Genomic DNA, 15,354 nt, shown 5'->3' with positions numbered 1-15,354 from the left:
AGTGGCACCAGAGGACCTGTTTCACTAAGTAAGCCCTGGCAGTTGCTGCACTTCTTTGCTTCTCAGAGGCCCAAACCCAAGTGTCAGAAATTAATAAAAGGAAAGGCTGAAGTTTTGCTTCCTTTGTGCTTTACACAGCTGCAACATGATCATCCTCTGAGATCATCTTTCCTCCCTGCAGGCAGGTGAGGTAGAAGCTGTTGTATTGGAGTTCTGAGCAGTAACTGGATCCCACAGTCCCAGATACAGGCTTCTGCCAGGGAGAAACTGCCTCGGACAAGCTCACAGAACCTGCTGCAGGGAGACCCCAGAACCATGCAGGTAAGTGCTCCAGCTCACTGCTCAGCCTGCAGCAGGGAGGCTGGCAGGGGCTGCTCCCTCTGGGATAGCAGGGATCAGAGCTTTCCCTGGGGTCTCTTGCCTTGCCTGCTTTCATACAGCATTGTCAGGCCAGGTACCAAAGGACACACCAACATTATGAGTCCCAGACCCTTGGTAACAGGTTAGAAACAGAAATACTGAGCTGCTCCTCAGTATTTCCACAGATGGATGCAAGGAAAGGAGCCTTCTAAACCAGAGCATGGCTGTGTCCTTTTCAGCATGGGATCTCACCCTGCCTGAAGTAGGGTTGCTTAGGTTTCTGGGGGAAAAAGAACCTTACACTAATAATACAAGTCCACAGTTCACAAGTGATGATTGTTTGGCACGGTGAAGGAAACCTTTCTGCTCCAGTGACAGGAGAGTTCAGTGTCCATTTCTCCTCTTCCCCAGCTGACACTCTGCAGGCTCCGGACTCACCAGTGGTGCTTCATTCTCTTTAACGTTTTGCTTTTCCACCTGCTGCTTTTTGGAGCAGATTTACTGGAGGAATACTTCCTGCGGGCACTACCTCTTTCCTACACCGATGCAAAGACTCTGGAAATCAGGGAGAGGGCCAGGAAGCTTGATAGGGATTCTCTAAAGGCCAACCTCTCCCACACTGTCAGCAGTGCAGCAACATGCTCCGAACAAGAGATATTTTTGCTTGTTCTTGTCTGCAGCAGCCCAGAAAACAGGACAAGGCGCAACGTGATCAGGCAGACGTGGGGCAATGTGACAGACACCAGAGGTTATGCTGTCCTTACCCTGTTTGCCTTAGGAAAGCCAGCTTCAGTAACCACCCAGCTGGAGATCAACGAAGAGTCTCAAAAGCACAGAGACATTATTGAAGGCAGTTTCATTGATTCTCCTGAGACACAGACACAGAAGATGTTGATGAGCTTGGAGTGGACAGTGGCTTTCTGTCCCCAGGCGAGGTATATCCTTAAAACAGACGAGGACGTGTTTGTCAGCATTCCAAGTCTGGCTGGATACTTGCTTAGCTTACAGCAACTCGAGGACATTTACATGGGGAGGGTCATTCATCAAGGAATGCCCATCCGAGCCCCCGGGAGCCCTGGCTTTGTTCCCATGCATCAATACTCAGAGGAGTTTTACCCGGACTACTGCGACGGCAGCGCTTTCGTCATGTCCCAGGACGCCGCTCGCAAGGTCTATGTGGCTGCCAAGGAGGTGCCAGTTTCAGTGCCCCCTGATATTTTTGTTGGGATCTGTGCTAAGAAAGCTGGCATCACTCCCGTTCACAGCTCTCGTTTTTCTGGGGAGAAGCACATCAGCTACAATCGATGCTGCTATAAATTCATTTTCACCTCTTCCAACATGCAAGAGGACGAGCTATTTAAAGACTGGAAGGAAACAAGCAATGGGGAGGCTTGCTCGTTGCTGGAGACCTATTATGGTCTGGTGTCCTGCAAGGTTCTGACCTATATTGATAAGCTCAAACAGTTTAACATGGATAGAATTAAAAATGAGCTTCTTCATTACATCGACTAAGATTTGACTCGTGTGAAGCAAGCCTGAGTTTTCTTTTCCCAGCTGTTCTATCTCGCCAGCGTTTAGCAGCAGCCATCTCTCCTAGTTCTCTCCCCTTCACCAGCAAATGAATGCTCAATGCTACAATGTTGCAGCAGCCAGAGAACTGGATGTACTCATAAACACCTACTAGTGCAAATAAACAAGTGAAAAAAAGGGCAAGAAAGTTTGCCTCTTTCCAGTGTTTCCCAGACTTCTGAATTCCTTTACCTTAAGCCTAAAGGCCTCCATTTTTGATCCCAGGCGTCATCTGCTTCCAAAGGATTCTGCAGCTGGAGGGAATCTTTCCATCCACAAAGGAATGAGCAGTCTGATTTACAGCACCAGTGAAACCACAGAACAGCTTAGATTGAGGACAGACATGGAACCATCATGGGCATTACTTAAATTAAGCAGCCCAAGCAGGCTCCAACCTACCTGCTGCACTCCTGCCAGCTGTGGCATCAGAGAACACAGCCACAAACAGCTCCCCACAGAGCGCTGTGCTAAAGAACATCAGCAATGAGGTCAGAACAAACTCACCAGCGTGCTGGAAATACCCACCTCATCCAAAAGTGTTCAAATTCCCCAGATTAGGAACCAGTCATGGAACACAAAACCTACCTATGCATCCTCCAGGCGAACTCCTCCACATCAGCACTTTCAGCGGCAGAAAGATCAGCTGAACAGAATTGCCCTACAGCTGTGCTGGGCACACACACAAAGAGGCACACATTTACCTTGGTGGGTCCATCTGCTCATCCTGCACTGAGGGAACTGGATCCACAGCTCTTACATACCAAGTTATGCTGCCTGTTAACCAGGGTCAGATGACGAGCTCTGGTGTTCAGGATAGTTTTTGGCTTGGTTTTATCACGTCATCTCAGCTAGCATTCTCCTCCCTTCCCTGTCTGGTTTTCTCTCCACTTATCTCCACTGTTACTTTATAGAAAGACAGCAGGGACTACACACTTTACATTTTTCCACCATATATGACACATTAGCAACAACATGTGGCAACATACAGGATGGGCAGGAGTCATGGGTTGAATTAAATCTGCTGCTGATGGTCAATCTCATGCTGCCAGGAGATTCAAAATAAAAGTGCTGGCTGAAGTGAAGTACCATAGGCCTTTAAGTTCAGACTGCAACATGGAGAGGCTTCCTGTTTCCAGTTGCTGGGTTTGGGGTGCTAGATCTTGTCCGCTACATGCTTGGGTAGGAGGTCACTGGCTTCTGCACTCCTCTGCACTCAGGCCAAGGTAGTTGTGCTTTGGATCAGTTCCAGTTAAGCTCTTGATCTCAACTCCTTATATCAACCCAGAGACTTTTTTGTGTGTATTAAGTTTCCCTCCTGTCTGTGTGGGAAAAGAGGAGGCCTTGGTGAGGGTGGGCTGTTAACTCAGCCCAGCAGGGAATGCTAAGGGGTAAGCATCTGATCGATTAATCACTGTTAGGTCCAAAGCTCAACAGAATAAAGCATACTTGCATATCTTAAACTCTGGTTTGGCATCTCTGTGTATTCTAAAATATTGTGTTTGGCAAATGTACCACACAAAGCAGCTGCTAAAGACTTAGCACACAGAGTAGCCTTCAAAAGCAACAGCTGAAAACACACATGGAAGAGACTCATGAATTGCAAAAAACGTTTCTGTATTGTGAGATTTTAAGATACAGCTCATACAGAGCTACCCATGCACAAAGCCACCCCAAATAACAAAGCTCAATTGTCCAATACAAGAGCAAACTAAGGACTTCTGTATTCTATTTCCTTTATAGTGCTTTCATGTTTGTCCTTTTTCCTGGAGGTGGGACTCATGAAGCTTCTGTTCTCTCTGTTCACAAATGAGACAGTGTACTGCATTTCACACTAGCAGATGTTTATTATGCACACTGAGGATGAAAGCAGCAGCAGGAGTATGTTGATGACAACTTTAGTACACACTAAATCACAATCAACAAGGCAGATTACCTGCATTCAGACAGCTTACTGAATATTAAGGGATCTTCCCCAACTACTCTGCTCCTCTGAGCCCTGACTCCTCACCAGCAGCTTTTGACAGGCAACACCATCACCACTGCTGCTGCTCAAAGTTACTATAAGCAAGAAATTCTGTGTGACTAGATGATCCTACCTCACTTGGCAGAGTGGGGACACAGGATGAGTACTTTCCATAGAGTACACATGACCTGACACTACCACAGGAGTAGCTTCATTATTTTATTATGCTACTCCTAGCTATTCCTTGGATTTGCTCCTAATATCCTCAAAAATGTAAACCTTTTCCATAAGGTAGACTGTGGTCTGTGTTTATAGACAGACACTAGCATCCAGCTAGTCTTGCATCTCACCTGCAGCTAGCTGATCTTCAAAAGAAGATTACAACCTTGTAAGGTACTGCTTCCATTCCACTAATTCAGTTCATGCCCTTAAATATCAAAGCTTTACATTCCTACCCCTTGTATTCTAACATAGGCAACTTAAAATAATATTTTTAAATAACAACATTTTTAAAAACCCAAAATTTATTAAAAAATAGTGTAAACAATTTGAGATTTGGTTCTGAAGTAGATTTGTAGTGCTGCAGCTCATGCTCCTTCCAGCAAGTCAACTGAGCTGCCGTACAAAGTCCCAGTCAACAAGGGAGCCCAAGCTCCCAGTTAGGTTCTATAACACCAGAGTCTGCATTCATTTGCTTTTTTTGAGAGGGTTTAAAGTTTTTTTGTGTTTTCATCCTCATCATAAAGTGTAAACAATACTTAAAATAGTCAAGCAAGACTCATACCCAGCAAGTTGAAAATAAAACAGAATCCAGTTCGTGCTCCCTCCTGTGGACAGACTGCCACTAGCTTATTCCTACCGACAGGGTTTCTGACACATCACTGGCTAAACGCTCCAGGTGGGAGCCTACTGCAGCAGATATAAAAGAAATAAGAAACAGAAATTATGGCAGCAACTGAGATTACAAACCTCAAAGTGTTCTGATTGTTTTGTTTTTAATTGAATTGTGATCTGCTGAAAAACTCCCACCAAGATAGGAACTCCAAAGCCAAGAACGGTTTCTCTAAGCACTGATAGTTCTGCAGAGTAAGGCAGTCAGCAGCTGACAGGGTGCTCATCTCACTGACTTGCCTCACAACAGCACAGAGACCTTCTGCCATGACATTCTGTGGGAAAATATGCTGTGCCCTATAGGTTTTGATTTGCTTTCATGACTCATTTCAAATAGAGTCAAAGTGCTTCATAATCCTTTGAAGAGACAATCTGAAGAGACAATCTAAAGAGACTCCAGCACGGGGAGTCTTTGCACCTTTTATCTTAACACATATTTCAGCAACATGGGGAACCAAGACATCAGTGATGTTATTCTGCTCCTTCCACAGCTGTAGTAGAAACTGCCTTGACATAATAAGGGCCCTCACGTAAGTAAGCCCTGAGCCTCAAGTAATACTGATTGCCAAAGACCTCCGCGATGGTTTTGGAGTTCACAAGGGCCTTCACCAGTTCATATTTGGCATCCTTTGAAGCTTTGTCAGGCTCCACAGATCTGTCTACAATGTACTCCACAAAGCCTGGACTGTCAAGCATCAGCTTCTGGGCCCAGGGTTGGTTTGCAATAGCCTAAAATGTGAAGACAAAAGGGTGGGAAGGGAAACAGCTCATTTTCAAGTCCCTCAAAACAATTAGGCTGTTAGGCAAATAGCTAAGGAACAGATAAAAATGAAATGGGATTCTACACAATAGTTACACAACCATTACTGAAATCTAGCAGCAGGATTTAATTCTGGAAAACAAGTACAGCTCAGTGCTTACCTTTAAAGTTTCAAATGAATTATCACAGCAGTGCCTCCACTACCAACGCAACACCCAGAGCATGGCTGATCCTCTCTTAATCCTCTCCAGTTCTTAAGAGAATAAGCATTACAGGCACGACATGGCTGCTGCATTATTTAAATGGGGAGTGCCAATGCCTGATTTCTGATCCCTGCACAAGTTGGTGCCATTCACTTCAGCTGGGACCGAGGGGCAATGCAATTCACCACCTCACCTTTAAAAGCAAGCAGCACTTACTGTAAACACCCGCAAAGCCCCACAGTGCAGGTCAGGGAATGGCTGAGTACTGATGCTCCTGAAGAGTTCCAAGGGCTGGCTAGACAAGGATGTAAACCATGATTCAGTCATTCTTAGAAGGTCTTCTGTCTGCTGCTCTGGCTACAAAGCACACAAAAATGGAAGTCTGATGAGGATTATGAAAAGCTTGCAAGCTGAGTATGTGTTCAATAGTTAGGAAGCAATTTAAACCAAACTACCACAGAATAAACCAAAACAGCTTAACTTTTTATTTATGAAATGACAAGGCTCCAGGGGCACCTTAGAGCTGCCTCCCAACACCTAAAGGGATCCTGCAGGAAGGCTGCAGAGGGAGTTTCCATATGGGTGTCCAGAGACAGGACAAGGGGGAATGGTTTGAAACTGAGGGAGGGCAGGGTTAGATTGGATCTTAGGAAAAAGTTCTTCAGTATGAGGGTGATGAGGCTATGGAATAGGCTGCCCAGGGAGTCCTCACCCCTGAGGGTGTTCAAGGCCAGGCTGGATGAGGCCTCGAGTGCCTGAGTCTAGCTGAGAGGCATCCCTGGCCATGGCAGGGAGGCTGGAGTAGATGAGCTCTGAGGTTCCTCCTATTCAAAGTCATTCCACAACTCTATGACATAGCTTGGAGGAAAGATGTATCAAAATCAATTTGTTTAAATAAGTGCTGTGCTGAGTGCAGCCTTGCAAGACAAATGAAAGAGACTTCATGTCCCAAAGCTCCACTATTTAAAGCAGATCACTGGAAGGATCAGAGCAGTTTGCCACTATCTCTTTAAAGCACAAAAATATTGAACCATTTACTCATTCCTTTACCAGCACTGTCTTGAGTTTGTGCTTTATAAACAGATGTCAACAACACCTGGCTTCTTACAAGCAAACTTCAATTTCAAGTAAACAACTATTAGGGAATTTCAAAACAGTCATTTATTGATTCACAATACTGGAAACCTACCACTTCTACCTGGCACAGATCATGGAATGACTTGGTTGGAAGGGACCTTAGAGAGCATCTACTCCAACCTCTCTGGCATGGGAGGCTGAACAACTCCAGCTCCCTCAGCCTATCCTCATAGCAGAGGTGTTCCAGCCTTTGGATTATCTCTTTGGCCCTCCTCTGGACTTGCTCCAACAGCTCTGTGTCACTCTTACCATGGGGAAACCAGAACCAGATGCAGTACTCGAGGTGGGGTCCCACAAGAGCAGAGTAAAGCGGCAGAATTCCCTCTGTTGCCCTGCTGGCCACATTCCTCTTGATGCAGCCTAGGATAGGATGTGCCTTCTGGGCTACATGAGCACACTGCCAGTTCATGCTGAGCTTCTCAACAATCAATACACCAAGGTCTTTGTGTTCAGAGCTACTCTCAACTTACTCTACCCAGCCTGGGATTGGCCCAGATACCTCAAAAGGTCATCACAAAGACAAATCCACAGTAATTTCATTTTTATGCATTAAAAAAACCACCAAAAAACAACACACTACAAGACCACAGAAGGACAACAGAATAAAAGCCAACAAACCAAACCACAAACTCACAGGCAAGTAGAGAAGAGAAGAAATTGCATCCAAGCACCGCAGTCGTAACTCCGTGGGGGCATTCTTTGCCTGGTGCCCTATTTTGGTTAACAGATTCTGAAATCTACTTCCTTTGAAAATAAAAAACAAGAAGATTTTACAGGCAGACCTCCACAGGAGTACAAAGTCACATGTTAGCCACATTACACTGCACTAACTGTAGTCAGTTTCTAAGGTTTGGTGTATAACACAACTTCTTGATTTACGGTAATAAAAGCAATCTCAGATCTTCTTTGCTCCACATGCACCTAAGAAAGGTCAATCCAAAGCTGATGGTAACTCTCCAATCTACTCAGACATTTCCAGAAAGGAAGTTGTGTGTCACATAACTCAGTTTTCTTGGGAAACATGCATCCTACTACACTTTTAAAGCTCATTCTCCCATGCTCCAACAGCTATCTGCTAATACAGATTTTCATTTCAAGTCTAGACTAGCAGCAAGACATCACCTAGCACCTACTTTCAATCAGTTTTACACTGAAAGAAACAATGTGGTCTTCACAGAAAGCAGCATTACATGAAAATTCATGCTTTTCTAATCCCAGTGAGAAGGTCATGACATCAGGAATCTAAAATAACACAACTACTGATGATTCATATGATGCAGCTCACTAGAAGAGTAATTTGCATCATACTTGCGATTCCAGAATTCTAGCTGCCAGGTATTTCATGCTGCCATGCCTGGCAGACAGCTAAAAAACACCTTATTTGCAGAATCACAGAATGTTAGGGACTTGAAGGGACCTCAAAATATCAGTTCAACCCCCCTGCCAGGGCAGAGTACATCACACAGGAAGACAACCAGGTGCAGCCTGAGTATCTCCAAGAAGGAGACTCCAGAACTTCTCTGGGCAGCTTGTTCCAATGCTCTGTCACTCTCACAGGGGATTTTTTTTTTCCCCTCATGTTTCCATGGAACCTCCTACACCTCAGCTTCCACCCCCTGCCTCTCATCCTGTCATTGGGCATCACAGAATCATAGAATCAACAAGGTTGGAAGAGATCTCCAAGCTCATCCCGTCCAACCTAGCACCCAACCCTAGACAATCGACCAGAGCATGGCACCGAGTGCCTCGTCCAGGCTTTTTTTGAATACCTCCAGGGATGGTGACTCCACCACCTCCCTGGGCAGCCCATTCCAATGCCAATCACTCTCTCTGACAACAAATTCCTCCTAACATCCAGCCTAGACCTCCCATGGCACAACTTGAGACTGTGTCCCCTTGGTCTGTTGCTGGTTGCCTGGGAGAAGAGCCCAACCCCACCTGGCTACAGCCTCCCTTCAGGTAGTTGGAGAGGAATGAGGGCTGCCCTGAGCCTCCTCTTCTCGAGGCTCAACAACCTCAGCTCCCTCAGCCTCTCCTCACAGGCCTTGTGTTCCAGGCCTCTCACCACCTTTGTCACCCTTGTCATCACTGAGCAGAGCCTGGCTCCACCCTCCTGGCACTCACCTTTTCCATATTTATAAACATTAATGATTATCAGCTAAACAACTAACAACTTGCAACTCGTTTCTGTCACACCAAACCATGTTGCTTGTCTTGTATTAGGACACACAGAAGTCTGATTAAGGGAAAAAAGGACAAAAAAAAAGAAACCCACTGGTTTTCTGTAAAACCTGTTTGCCTTCCACATTTGATCCCAGGATTCCAAGGGTGTCCACAGCCACTCCAATCATGGTTGGATCATGACTTTCTGCCATGTCAAAGACTTTTTCCACAAAGACAGGGTATCGTTCACAGATCTGCTGTGGGCTGTCTACAACAGCCAGATTTCCAAAAAACTTCACAAATCCTGAAAGCACAAGACAAAAAAAAATCAATGCATTTTAAAAACCAAAGAAAAACACAACAGAAAATACCCTACACATTCAGAGTAGACAAACAGTAACTTCAGCAATGTCAAAATTAAATACATATTAATAGGGACTGTGTCACTGCTAACCAAGTACATCCAGTTTTGGGCTCCCTGTATCCAGTTTGAGGTTCCCCAATCCAAGAGACAGGGATCTATCGGAGAGTCCAAAAGAGAGCTACAAGGGACTTGAACATCTCTGTTATGAAGACAGACTGAGAGACCTGGGGCAGAGAAGGCTGAGAGGGGATCTCATGAATGTCTATGAGTACTTGAGAAGTGGGTGTCAGGATGAAGATGCCAGGCTCCTTTCAGTGGTGCCCAGTAATAGGATGAGGAACAGTGAGTGTAAGCTGGAACACAGGAGGTTCCACCTCAACATGAGGAGAAACTTTACTGTGAGGGTGCTGGAACTCTGGAGCAGGCTGCTTAGAAAGGTTGTGGAGTCTCCTTCTCTAGAGACTTTCAAAACCCACCTGGATGTGTTCCAGGGATGGTGGAGTCATCATCCCTGGAGGTGTTCAAGAAAGGACTGGACGAGGCACTTAGTGCCATGGTCTAGTTGACTGGATAGGGCTGGGTGATAGGTTGGACTGGATGAGCTTGGAGGTTTCTTCCAATCTGGCTGATTCTATGTGACCTGCCCTGGACGACCCTGCTTTGGCAAGGGGGTTGAACTCAGTGATCTCTAGAGGTGCTTTCTAACCCAAACACTCTATGATTCTACTAAGCCTGAATACTGTTTGTGAAATGCATCACAGTAAAGACAGAAGTAAGGAACAAGCCAGTATGTGGGAAGTTACTCAATTCATAATGTAACAGTTGTCTTGAACTCAGAAGGGAATTCAAATGTATAGCACAGTTTCTCCCTCCACTCTCACCTCTACCACTACTCTTAGTAGTATTTCTCCTGTAAACATTGATGGATTCAATTTCTTGGTACATCCAACACACACATCCTACTATTCAAAAATTCACAGAAGCTTTCAAAATAGAGGCTTAAGAGACCTCTGCTTTTTAGCCATTAATAAAAGCAAGCAGCAAACACCAGAAAGAAGAAATGCATGATGTAACCTGGTAAATAGAAGCCTGAGAAAGGATCAGACTCTGCACCCACGATGATGTTTGAAATCTTATCAATAACTCCTTGCTGAGCAAGATACTGACGCCCATGTGGAGTGTGGGCCAGCGAGGTGACCATCTCGATACATGTAGCTCTGTAACAGAGAAACAGTTGTTTGGCCATGTCTCAGATAGGGTTTTGAAGTACTCAGTGATTAAGAAAAGAAAGGGTTTCTACCCTCAAAACAAATCCTAGGCTACTCCAACTAATATGCCTTCAAACTCACTCAGAAGTTTTCATTTAGGTGTTGGTTGAAAAGAATTCTGAATTATTTAAGCTGCAGCTCAGCTCTGAAATTATCACAGCACAATGAGGAAACTGCAGCTTGGGTCTCAAATTAAGTGTACAGTATTTTACACTCCAGGCTGTTTAAAAACAACAGAAGAAGAGGGAATGGCCTCAGACTGGAACAACACAGGTTTAGAATGGACATCAGGAAAATTTTTTTCCCAGTCAGTCATTGGAACGGGCTGCCCAGGGAGGTGGTAGAGTCACCAACCCTGAATGTGTTTAATGGTTGTTTAGATGTGGTGCTTGGAGATATGGTGAACTTAGGGGTGAACTCTGTAGAGCAGGTGTCATGAAGATATATGTCCTGGCTTACCCAGGCATGATCCCTTCCCTCTGCTGGGGAGGGGAAGCAGAGCACAGGGAGAAGACAAGACTTACCCAGAGTTGTACTTCCCAAATAAGAGAAAGCAAGCTCCTGACTTCATCTAATATGGTCAGGTTTGGCAAAGTGCCATTCTGACTGGTGAATCTCCGTGCCCAAAGGGGCCATGACATTCAGGCAGTCAATAAATAGGCTTTTACCACATGGCTGCTTTTGCCTGCTCTGCCCTGCCACATTATGCTCTGCTTTGCCTGCAATTCCTTTCAAGACACTAACAGAACTCCCTTCAAGTGTTTTGGGTATTGTCTCATACTGTTTTGTGAGTAAACATTCAAAGTCTCTTTGTAAGAAATTCTGTAACTAGATTCTATTGTGCCTTCTGCCCAAGCAGAGAAAGGAGCCTCTCAATCCCCTAGGGAGCAAGAACCTCTTTCCAGCTTTAAGTTTCCTGTTTGTATTTGTTAGTTGTTTCCTAAGTGTTCTAGATTGCCTGTTCCATGTGTATATATAAACACAAACTGTGCATTTCAAACACTGCAAATAAGTTTTCTGGTGAGGTTTAATGTTAATAACCAAGAAAACGGTTTATTAACAACCTTCACCTGGATATAAAAATGAATATAGATTATTAATTTTGCATAATTCACAACAGTAGGGTTAATGGTTGGACTTGATGACCCCAAAGGTCTCTTCCAACCTGAACGATTCTGTGTGAAGAGGCAAAGTCTTTTCCTGATAGAGTTCACAAGAAACAGGCACCAATGTCTTTAGAGTGTTAAGAGTTTTAACAAGAGGGAAAAATCTCACTACCAACATACCTGACCAGCACATCATCTCCAGTCAGCTCTCCAATTAGCTCTGATATTAATCCACTGTTTGCACAGTAATTTAGTGACTCTGCTGACACCGAAGAAATCTCAACAATTAACTGAACAAAAGCAGAGGGGGAAGAAAAACAAGGATGGTTTATAAAAGCATGCCAATGAGAACAATTCCCAATCATGGTCAAATGCACTTTATAATGCTGACTAACTCAAGTGTAACTATCACTGTATATTAAAGTATAGAATTTCATGATGTTTTCACCATTAACCTAAATGTTTGCTTGACACAAGTTCATAAGGAACTTCCAGTTCACAGCACACACATCTGATTTCTAATCACAGCCATCTTTTCTCCAGAGGATCCTCACTGCTACCCCACTGAGCTCTAGAATGGGTACATTGTATTGTTTCTCCTTTGCCATACATATCTAGGCTGACTCATTTGGCACCTCTCTTGGCTTCTTCCCCACTCCTGAAGTTTCAACAGTACTTCACAGCCAAAGGTTACGAGGCTAGAGCAGCTACTTCATTTTCAGAGAAGCAAATATTTTATTCTATCTTTACTAACTCTGTGTCACCCCTCCAATGCCCTAGACACACAAAGTGGAAAATGAAAGATGCAAACAGTGCTTCACACTTTTGTTCCACGAACTGACAAGTTCTGAAATGATTTTGAGGACCACTGCTATATTCTTCCTACTCCTTTCCAGTCTTGACAAAGCATAGACACAACAAAATGTCTGTGCAGAAGAGATGAAGATCAACTTAAAAGCCAATCATAAAACCCAGCCTGTCATTCAGAACTGCAGGCTAAGAGAACTGCAATGTCAAGCCATACAAATGCTAGGGTGGATGGTATCCCTACCTCATAAACTCTGTATCGAACAATGTCATTTGTTGCCATGACATTTTTCAAGTCACTCAGCAAGCTGCTCACAAACAAAGCTTCTAAACCTTCTTGTGTCTGTGCTATTCTTGAGAGAGACTTGATGGCCTGGAAACAAAAACAAGAGCTTATTAAAAGCAAAGAACTCACAAAGATAAGAAACCCCAAAATGATCTGATGTAGCTTCAGCATTATCTGATGGTGTTTTAATTTATACTTCTCAACTTGTAATTTGCTCTTCACTGGAACAGGTTGTCCTGGGAGGTCATGAACACCACTCTGCAGGTGCTCAAGATCAGGTTGGATGAGGCCTTGAGAACCTGCTCTAGTGGAAGGTGTTCCTGCCTGTGGCAGAGGAGTAGCAACTAGATAATCTTTGAGGTCCCTTCCAACCTAAATCATTCTGTGAGTCTATGAAGGGATAGCTAAGGTTACTGTGACTCAAATCTCAGGCACCAAGTTCAGATCTATGAGTTCTCTTTGGCATCAACAGCTACTGGAAGAAAATAGTTTCAAGCAAATCTTTTGCCACATCCAAGTCACTCCTCAGCTTAAGCTCTGTTCTTGCAACATCTTTCAAGCAACATAAGCTGTCTTTTCTTCCAGGAATAGCAGAGGCTGCCATCTCAGACAGTTCTGTGGAGGGCCTACACCAGTTTGTACAGGAAGAAAGTGTGCAATGCTTACCTCTTTAGCCACTGCTATTTTCTCTCCACCGATGCAATTTATTATCTGCCGTAACAGTTCAGGACTGTTGAGAATTTCTGCAACGGCCTCTGAACTTTCAACAATCCTCCCAACCTAAAGACATGATTAAATAATTAGAGAAAATAGCACTGAATCTAACTTTTTTCCCCCACCATTCAAGCACTGGAACAGCTGGCCAGACAAAAATCACCATTTTGCCTGCTGACAAGTTTTAGCTGAAGGCTGGACTTGAAACCTTCAGAAGTCCATTCTAAGTCAGAATACTTCACAGTTCTGTTCTTTGAAGTCAATACAACAAGTGATAAGGTACTGCAGCCTATTCCTCTTCAGGGTTTCCACAACACTGTTCAAAAGTATCCCTGACAGCAAAATGTGGCAGCACTTAATTCCTATGGTACCTGCAGTCAGTGCTGCCTTAGAAAGCTCTATACAGAGAGTGTGACAAAAGATTGATTTAGAAGTCACTTCTGTTAAGACAAGAGTTTTATATATTGTATTCAAGAGACACAGCATAAAGCATTACACACCAAATTGCACTGTTCTTGTCCAAAATTGTATGAGCACGCCAGAGCACAGTTCCTGCAGGTGAGGCTCGGTGTTGTGCTTTTGTCATAAATCAGCCCATGAAACAGTAACAGATGAGGACCAAACCCAGCCTCGCTCAAGACACAGCTCTATCCCCTCCTCCCGAAGGAAAACTGTACCTGAGATATGGTGAGGATCTTCACAGAGTCGTCGGGGTGGAAAAGCCCTTTCTGAAGCTCTTCTCTGAGGTTCTGGATCACATAGACCGGGTCCAAGGCCTGCAGGAGTCTCTCCAGGATGGAAACGCACGCAGACACCTGCTCCCTGGGCAGGACAGAGAGGAAACTAAGCCTTCCTGCTCAGGGGAGCCGCCGGGCGCCCTCCGATCCTCAGCTGTGCCTGCCCCCGCCCTGAAGAAGGGCAGGAAAGTAGATGGGATAGCAGCAGGAGCCACTCTGCTGCAGGGGAAAGGGAGAGGCGACGGCGCGGCCGCGTCAGGCCGACAGGGCCCGGCCGCCACTCACCGATCATTGACACTCAGGAGGGCGAAGAGCGCTCCCAGGTGGTCGTCGCTGAGGCGAGCGCGGAGGGCTGCAGCCGGCACGGCCTGCACGGCGAGCCGCAGGGCCCGCAGCTCCTCCAGCGGCGTGTCCCGCCGGGCCGCCCGCTCCAGCAGCTCCGCCACCGCCTCCGCCATCTTGGCGCGCCCGGCCGCGGAGCCCCGCGGGAGCAGCCGCCCCAGCAGCCACCGCGCGGCGCCGGCACCGCCCCGCCCCGCCGCGCCGGCAGGAAAATGGCGCCCGCGCCCCGCCCACCCCTCGGCCCCGCCCTCCCCTCGGCCCCGCTCTCCCCTCGGCCCCGCCCCTCGCGGCCTGATTGGGAGGCGCCGCAGGGGCGGGGCTGCCGCGGGGCTTGCGGAGGGCCCTGGCTGGGCGCCGCCCGGGCTGGGGGCAACGCCGGGGAGCGGTGCCGGGAGCGGTGCCGGGAGCGGTGCCGGGAGCGGTGCCGGGAGCAGTGCTGGGAGCGGTGCTGGGAGCCGCTGGGCATGCGAAAAGCTCAGCCGGGAGAGTCCGAGCCAGGCTGCCGGCGCCCGCAGGCAGCGGACACTCGCTGGACTCTGGAGAACAGGGCGCGGAAGGACAGGGCGCTGTCATGCGTGTGACGTGGGGATTCAGCCCTGACAGCTACACTCCAGGGACGGTGAAAGAGCAAGGCTAAGAATTGAGCAGGAGGTTTCGGTGGAGATACGATCAAGACATCACAGA

The 15,354-nt window shown here is 46.2% G+C and overlaps 2 protein-coding genes across 2 annotated transcripts; one reads left to right on the top strand and one right to left on the bottom strand.

Moving 5' to 3' along the window:
- The first annotated feature begins 315 nt into the window (after positions 1-315).
- B3GALT9 (beta-1,3-galactosyltransferase 9) lies at positions 316-1,970 on the top strand. The gene is made up of 2 exons (XM_064170945.1): positions 316-321; positions 772-1,970. The coding sequence occupies exons 1-2, from the start codon at positions 316-318 to the stop codon at positions 1,870-1,872; spliced, it is 1,107 nt and encodes a 368-aa protein (XP_064027015.1). The 3' UTR covers positions 1,873-1,970.
- A 1,552-nt stretch (positions 1,971-3,522) lies between these two features.
- PSMD5 (proteasome 26S subunit, non-ATPase 5) lies at positions 3,523-14,820 on the bottom strand. The gene is made up of 10 exons (XM_064170861.1): positions 14,614-14,820; positions 14,269-14,413; positions 13,544-13,657; positions 12,836-12,964; positions 11,965-12,074; positions 10,485-10,627; positions 9,159-9,350; positions 7,518-7,627; positions 5,963-6,103; positions 3,523-5,512 (listed from the first exon to the last, which is right to left on the bottom strand). The coding sequence occupies exons 1-10, from the start codon at positions 14,784-14,786 to the stop codon at positions 5,255-5,257; spliced, it is 1,515 nt and encodes a 504-aa protein (XP_064026931.1). The 5' UTR covers positions 14,787-14,820; the 3' UTR covers positions 3,523-5,254.
- Between the last annotated feature and the right edge of the window lie 534 nt (positions 14,821-15,354).

Source organism: Pogoniulus pusillus, chromosome 35 (genome assembly GCF_015220805.1).
Source record: "Pogoniulus pusillus isolate bPogPus1 chromosome 35, bPogPus1.pri, whole genome shotgun sequence".
Taxonomy (NCBI): Eukaryota; Metazoa; Chordata; class Aves; order Piciformes; family Lybiidae; genus Pogoniulus; species Pogoniulus pusillus.
This window is presented reverse-complemented; position numbering and strand designations above follow the sequence as displayed.